The sequence below is a fragment of the Ciconia boyciana genome, chromosome 32 (assembly GCF_034638445.1).
Source record: "Ciconia boyciana chromosome 32, ASM3463844v1, whole genome shotgun sequence".
Classification (NCBI taxonomy): domain Eukaryota; kingdom Metazoa; phylum Chordata; class Aves; order Ciconiiformes; family Ciconiidae; genus Ciconia; species Ciconia boyciana.
In genome coordinates, this window is record NC_132965.1 from 1,293,839 (window position 1) to 1,301,239 (window position 7,401).

General features: G+C 66.3%; 1 protein-coding gene across 1 annotated transcript; it reads right to left on the reverse strand.

The window, feature by feature from the left end:
* Positions 1-2,214: 2,214 nt before the first annotated feature.
* Positions 2,215-5,739, reverse strand: VAMP2 (vesicle associated membrane protein 2). Its single transcript, XM_072848628.1, has 5 exons — positions 5,703-5,739; positions 4,888-5,003; positions 4,485-4,643; positions 2,961-3,012; positions 2,215-2,391 (listed from the first exon to the last, which is right to left on the reverse strand). The coding sequence occupies exons 1-5, from the start codon at positions 5,737-5,739 to the stop codon at positions 2,375-2,377; spliced, it is 381 nt and encodes a 126-aa protein (XP_072704729.1). The 3' UTR covers positions 2,215-2,374.
* Between the last annotated feature and the right edge of the window lie 1,662 nt (positions 5,740-7,401).

A 7,401-nucleotide genomic window follows, 5' to 3' on the forward strand; every position in this document is an offset into this window, starting at 1 on the left:
TGTCCCCCCCGTTTCGGGGTCCCCCCCCATTTCGGGGTCCCCCCCCCGTTTCGGGGACCCCCACCCATTTCGGGGTCCCCACCCATTTCGGGGTCCGTCCCCCGTTTCAGGGACCCCACCCATTTCAGGGTGTCCCCTCCCATTTCGGGGTCCCCCATTTTGTGGCCCCCCCTTTTTGGGGTCCCCCCGTTTCGGGGTCCCCCACCCATTTCGGGGTCCCCCCATTTCAGGGACCCCCCGTTTCAGGGACCCCCACCCATTTCGGGGACCCCCCGTTTCGGGGTGTCCCCTCCCATTTCGGGGTCCCCCATTTTGTGTCCCCCGTTTTGGGGTCCCCCCTTTTCGGGGTCCCCCCATCCATTTCGGGGTCCCCCCCGTTTCAGGGACCCCACCCATTTCAGGGACCCCCCGTTTCAGGGACCCCCGTTTCAGGGACCCCCACCCGCTCACAGACATGTAGTTTATTGTACACGTTTCACACCAGGACTCAGGGACCCCCAGGGGCCCCCCAAACCCGGGGTCCCCCAAAACCCACCGGGGGTCGTGGGGAGGGGGGGACACACGACACCCCCAAGCGGGGAGGGGCGGCAGTGACACCCGCCCCCCAAAACCAAAGCCCCCGATCCCGACCCCCCAAATTCCTTCTCCCACGTGATGGGGGGGTCCCCAAATCCTCAACGTCTTCGCCCCGGGGGTGGGGAGGGGGACCCCCGGGTTTGGGGGCAGGGGGGGCAGGGGATTGGGGACCCCCGGGACACGCACACACAGTTCCATGCGGGGGGGGATGGGGGGGGACCTGCACCCCAAAACCCCTAAAGGATCGGGACAAGGTTTGGGGGGGGGGCACCCCCATTTTTGGGTGGCCCCCCCCAATTGGGTGCCCCCCCCAACTTCGGGGTCCCCCCAGGTTTGGGGGGAAAATTCCTCCCTTTTGGGGGGGGGGCAATTTGGGGGGGCCCCCCCCAGGCAATGGCGTCTCCCTAAATTTAGGGACCCCCTCCTTCCTCCCTCACTTTAGGGGTGTCGTCCTCCCCCCGTTTTTAGGGCTCCCTCAAATATCAGGGTCCCCCATCTCTCCCACCCCCATCATGGGCCCCCCGTTTTCAGGGTTCCCCCCCAATTTTGGGGGGCCCCCACTAATTTCAGGGTCCCTCCCCCAATTTCGGGCTCCCCCCAATTTCGGGGTCCCCCCCCACATTCGCGGCAGCCTCACACTTTGGGGTCCCCCCCACCTTTTACCCCCCCAGTATTTTGGGGGGCCCCATTTCTCCCCGCCCCCCCCCCAACATTTCCTGGTCCCTCCTGGATTTTGGGGTCCCCCTACTTTTGGGGGACCCCCCGGCGCTGCGGCAGTGATGGTGCGGGGTTTCGGGGGCCCCAGCCCCTCTCCTGTGCTGCCCCCCGCTGCACCCCAAAAATGGGGGGGCTGGAATGTTTTGGGGCCAAAACCGGGGTGTCCCCCCGGCCGGTTTTGGGGGGACCCCTGGAATGCGGGGGGGGACGACCCCTATATTTTGCGGGGGACACCCCAAAATTACAGAGATCCCCCCCCCAAATTTAAAGGGAGGCCACCGATATGGGGGCACCCCAAAATCGAGGGGGCACCCCCAGAATGGGGGTGCGGGGGGAGGGGGCCTTTGGGCAGTGGTGGGGTTGGGGTCCCCCAAAATTAGGGGGGCCCCTTTGTGCTCAGGTCTTGGGGGGGGAACCCCAAAATGCTCTGGCGGGGGGGGATGCACCCCACTTTGGGGGGGGGACCCCCCCACATTTCGGGGGGGCCCCCCCAAACCCCTCCGGCCTGGGGTATCCCCGATTCCGGGAGCCCAGGGAGACCCCAAATTCCCTCCGGGGGGGCGGGGATGGGACCCCCCATTTTTGGGGTGCTCTGGGCTGGGGACACCCCCACATCCACTCTGGGGCGACCCCCAAATTCTCATGTATGGGGGGGCCCGCCAGCACTTTGGGGGCTCAGCCCCTCCCCGGGGGGTGGGGGGGCAGCGGAGATTTTGGGGTGCGGAGCTGGGGGGGCACAGGGAGGGGGCAGGGTTTGGGGGGCAGGGGGGCTACAGCACTGTTGGGGTGCAGGGGAGGGGAACGGGGCGCAGCGCGGGGAGGGGGCAGGGGAGGTTTGGGGGTGCAGGAGGGGAGGGGCAGGGCCAGGCGGGTTTGGGGGCGCTGGGGGGAGGGGCGGGGGGTCTGAGGGTCCCCGGGGGTTGGAGTGCGGGGGTCCCTGAGGGGTGCGGGGGGTGGGGTGGGGGGGACCCCCGGGGCGGGGCCGGGCGGGGCTCCTCCTCCCGCAGCTCCGGGGCGGGGCCGGACACGCCCAGGGGCGGGGTCCCGGGCGGGGGCGGGGCCAGGGCGGAGCTGGCGGCCGTTAGGTGCTGAAGTACACTGTGGGGAGGGGCGGGGTCAGGGGCGGGGCCTGGAGGAGACACGCCCCCCCCCCAGAAGCCCCGCCCCTCACCCCACCAGGAGATGCCCCGCCTCCATCAAGGCAGGGGGTGTGGCCAGGATAAGCCCCACCCCGTGCAACCATTGCACCCCCTCATTTGCATGCCCCGCCCCCTCCACCTGCCTCCCTCATTTGCATACACCACCCATTTGGCCTATAGGCCCTGTCTCATTTGCATATCATTCCCCTCATTTAAATATCACCCCTCTTCTACCTGCTTCATTTGCATATGCCCACCCACCTCCCCATCCCCACCCCCTCATCTGCATACCACACCCCTCCTTCACATGCCTGCTGCCCTCATTTGCATATCCAACACTCTCATTTGCATACCCACCCCCCTATTTGCATATCCAACACCCTCATTTGCCCGTCCCGCCCCATTTGCGTGTCCTGTCACCCTCATTTGCATATCCCGCCCCTCATTTCCCCACCCACCGCCTACATTTGCATGCCCCACCCCTCATTTGCATCTCCACTGCCCTCATTTGCATGCCCCGCCCCTCACCGATGATGATGATGAGGACGATGGCGCAGATCACGCCCAGGATGATCATCATCTGCGGGCAGAGGTCAGGGGTCACCGGGGTCACCCGGGGTCACGGGCGGGGGGGGGGGGGCTTGGGGCCCTGGGGGTCCGGGGTGCGGGGAGGGGGCCGAGCTGGGGGGTTGGGGGCGTGGGTTGGGGGCGTGGTCTGGGGCGTGGCTTGGGGCGTGGCTTGGGGTATCTTGGGGGGCTTTGGGGTGTTTTGGGGGTTCAGGGGTGCTTTGGGGGCGTTTGGGGCATTTTAGGGGCATTTTGGGGGTGTTTGGGGCGTTTGGGGGTGTTTTGGGGTGCTCGGGGGTGTTTGGGGTGTTTTGGGGGTGTTCAGGGGTGTTTTGGGGGATGTTTTGGGGCATTTTAGGGGTGTTTTGGGGGTGTTTGGGGGTGTTTTGGGGTGCTCGGGGGTGTTTGGGGTGTTTGGGGGTGTTTTGGCGTGTTCAGGGGTGTTTTAGGGCTGTGCGGGGGTGTTTTGGGGCGTTTTGGGGGTGTTTGGGAGTGTTTGGGGGTGTTTGGGGATGTTTGGGGGTGTTTTGGGGTGCTCGGGGTGTTTGGGGTGTTTTGGGGGTGTTCAGGGGTGTTTTGGGGGTGTTTTGGGGCATTTCAGGGGCGTTTTGGGGATGTTTGGGGGTGTTTTGGGGTGCTCGGGGGTGTTTGGGGTGTTTTGGGGGCGTTTTAGGGGCGTTTGGGGCATTTGGGGGGTGTTTTGGGGGTGTTTGGGGCGTTTGGGGGTGTTTTGGGGTGCTCGGGGGTGTTTGGGGTGTTTGGGGGTGTTTTAGGGCGTTTGGGGGTGTTTGGGGCGTTTGGGGGGTGTTTTGGGAGTGTTTTGGGGTGCTCGAGGGGGTGTTTGGGGTGTTTGGGGCGTTTGGGGGGTGTTTGGGGCATTTGAAGTGTTTTGGGGGTGTTTGGGGCGTTTGAGGGTGTTTTGGAGTGCTCGGGGGTGTTTGGGGTGTTTTGGGGGTGTTTTGGGGGCGTTTTAGGGGTGTTTGGGGGAACGTTTGGGGGTGTTTTGGGGGTGTTTGGGGCGTTTGGGGGTGTTTTGGGGTGCTCGAGGTGTTTGGGGTGTTTTGGGGGCGTTTTAGGGGCGTTTGGGGGTGTTTGGGGCATTTGGGGTGTTTCAGGGTGCTCGGGGTGTTTTGGGGTGCTCGGGGTGTTTTGGGGGTGTTCAGGGGTGTTTTGGGGGATGTTTTGGGGCATTTTAGGGGTGTTTTGGGGGTGTTTGGATGTGTTTTAGGGGTGTTTTGGGGGTGTTTGGGACGTTTGGGGGTGTTTTGGGGTGCTCGGGGGTGTTTGGGGTGTTTTGGGGCGTTCTAGGGCGTTTGGGGGTGTTTGGGGGCGTTTAGGGGTGTTTTGGGGTGTTTGGGGGTTTGAGGGGTGTTTTGGGGTGCTCAGGGGTGTTTGGGGTGTTTTGGGGGCGTTTGAGGGGTGTTTGGGGCGTTTTGGGGTGCTGGGGGTTTGGGGGAGCTGCCCGGGGGGGGGGGTGCCGCTCACCTTGAGGTTCTTCCACCAGTACTTGCGCTTGAGCTTGGCCGCGCTGGTCTCGAACTGGGAGGCGCCGGCCTGGAGGGCGTCGGCCCGGTCGTCCAGCTCCGACAGCTTCTGGTCCCGCTCCAGCACCTTGTCCACGTTCACCCGCATGATGTCCACCACCTGCCGGGGGCAAAGGTCAAGGGGCGGGGGGGCAGAGGTCACGGGTCAGGAGGAGCAGAGGTCACGGGGTGGGGGGATGGGGGAGGCAGAGGGCGGGGACGCAGGCACCCAGGATTCCCCCCCCCCCACCCCTTTCACCCCCTCAGCCCTGCCCCTCGCTGCCCCCGCCCCACGCTGCCCCCGCCCCACCCGCTCCACCCCCAGAGCCACACCCAGCCCCTCGGCCCCGCCCCTGCCCTCTGACCTCATCCACTTGGGCCTGGGTCTGCTGCAGCCGCCGGTTGCTGGTGAGGTTGGGGGAGGGGCGGGGGCCCCCCTCTCCTCCGGCGGGGAGGGGCGCTGGGGGCGGAGGGGGCCGACCTGGGAGGGCACAGGGCAAAGGTCAAGAAGGGCCTGGCTCCCCCCCCCCCCCCCCCCGGGATTAGTGTGGGGGCGGGAACAGAACTGACCCCGAGGGACCCCACTGTCCCCAGTGACCCATAGCGGGGGTCAGAGGTGTCCCCACGGCGACCCACAGCAGTGGGGCACAGGGGGCCGGGCTTGACCCATAGCGGGGGACCCCAGTGACCCATAGCAGGGGGACCCCAATGTCTGAGTGACCCACAGTGGGGGGACCCCGGCCTCTGGGTGACCCATAGCGGGGGGTCACTGGTGTCCCCATGGCGACCCACAGCAGTGGGGCACAGAGTCTGGGGCTTGACCCATAGTGGGGCGGCCCCGGTGTCCCCAGTGACCCATAGCGGGGGTCAGAGGTGTCCCCACAGCGACCCACGGCAGTGGGGCACAGGGGTCTGGGGCTCGACCCATAGCGGGGGGACCCCAGTGACTCATAGCGGGGGGTCACTGGTGTCCCCACGGCGACCCACGGCAGTGGGGCACAGGGATCTGGGGCTCGACCCACAGCAGGGGACCCCGGTGTCCCCAGTGACCCATAGCAAGGGGTCAAAGGTGTCCCCATGGCGACCCACAGCAGTGGGGCACAGAGTCTGGGGCTTGACCTATAGAGGGGCAACCCCGGTGTCCCCAGTGACCCATAGCGGGGGTCAGAGGTGTCCTCACGGCGACCCACGGCAGTGGGGCACAGGGCCTGACCCATAGCGGGGGACCCCGGTGTCCCCAGTGACCCACAGCGGGGGGACCCCCACATCCGGGCCCAGCCCCCCAGAGGACCCCTGCGTCTGGGGCTGCCCCTCCCCCCCGGGGGACCCAGGCGCCCGCCCCCCTCCCCCAGACAGGGCACCCTCCCCCACGACCTCTCCCGTCCCCCCGCCCCCGAGGGGAGGGGCGAACCCTCCGCAGCGGGGAGGGGCGCTGGGGAGGGGCCGCGAGGGGTGGGGGCGATTTTCCCACCCCTCCCCCCTTCCTGCGTCGGCAGCTAAAAATAGACCCGGGGGGGGATGGGGACGGGGATGGGGGAGGGGGCAGATCGCTGCCGGTGCCCCCGCGCCCGGGGGGTGGGGGTCGCTGCCGGGGGAGGGGCAGGGCCGGGGTCCCGCTCGCACTCACATCTCGGGCGGCGGCGCGGTCGGTGCGGCGGCGGCGGGGGAAGATGGCGGCCGGGGCGGCGCGAGCATCCGGGCACCGGGGGGAGGGGGCACGGGGGGGCGGATGGGAGGGGGAGGGGGAGAGGTGCAGCAGGTGTCTGGGGGGATCTATGGGGCAGGGGGATGTATGGGGTGGAGGTGTCCATGGGGTAGGGGTGTCTATAGGGCATGGGGATCTATGGGGCAGAGGTGTCCGGGGGGGGTCTGTGGGGCAGGGGATGTATGGGGTGGAGGTGTCTATGGGGTAGGGGTGTCTATAGGGCATGGGGATCTATGGGGCAGAGGTGTCTGGGGGGGTCTGTGGGGCAGGGGGATGTATGGGGTGGAGGTGTCTATGGGGTAGGGGTGTCTATAGGGCATGGGGATCTATGGGGCAGAGGTGTCTGGGGGGGTCTGTGGGGCAGGGGGATGTATGGGGTGGAGGTGTCTAGGGGGAAGGGGTGTCTATAGGGCATGGGGATCTATGGGGCAGAGGTGTCTGCGGGGGGTCTGTGGGGCAGGGGGATGTATGGGGTGGAGGTGTCCATGGGGTAGGGGTGTCTATAGGGCATGGGGATCTGTGGGGCACAGGTGTGTAGGGAGGGTCTGTGGGGCAGAGGGATCTATGGGGCAGGGGGATGTATGGGGTGGAGGTGTCTATGGGGTAGGGGTGTCTATAGGGCATGGGGATCTATGGGGCAGAGGTGTCTGGGGGGTCTGTGGGGCAGGGGGATGTATGGGGTGGAGGTGTCTATGGGGTAGGGGTGTCTATAGCGCATGGGGATCTATGGGGCACAGCAGGTGTCCATGGGGTACAGGGTCTATGGGGCACAGGTGTCTATGGGGTGGAGGTGTCTATGGCGTAGGGATGCTTATAGGGCATAGGGGGGGTCTATAGGGCACAGCAGGTGTCTATGGGGCACAGGGAGTCTCTATGGGGTGGAGGTATCTATGGGTTAGGGGTGTCTATAGGGCATGGGGGGTCTATGGGGCACAGTAGGTGTCTATGGGGTAGGGGGTCTGTGGGGCGCAGGTGTCTATGGGGTGGAGGTGTTTATGGGGTAGGGATGCCTATAGGGCATGGGGGTCTATGGGGCACAGGTGTCTATGGGGTGGAGCTGTCTATGGGGTAGAGGTGTCTATAGAGTATAGGGGGTCTATGGGGCAGAGCAGGTGTCTATGGGGTGGAGGGTCTGTGGGGCAGGGGGTTTCTAGGGCACAGGTGTCTATGGGGG

What these genes read in the sequence shown, in the direction of transcription:
- VAMP2 (XM_072848628.1), bottom strand. Translation starts at nt 5,739, where the DNA reads ATGGGTCAGGCCCTGTGCCCCACTGCCGTGGGTCGCC. An exon ending in CCCAGGCCCAAGTGGATGAG is followed by an intron (nt 4,644 to 4,887) that starts GTCAGAGGGCAG and finishes TGCCCCCGGCAG; the next exon opens with GTGGTGGACATCATGCGGGT. An exon ending in ACTGGTGGAAGAACCTCAAG is followed by an intron (nt 3,013 to 4,484) that starts GTGAGCGGCACC and finishes CTCTGCCCGCAG; the next exon opens with ATGATGATCATCCTGGGCGT.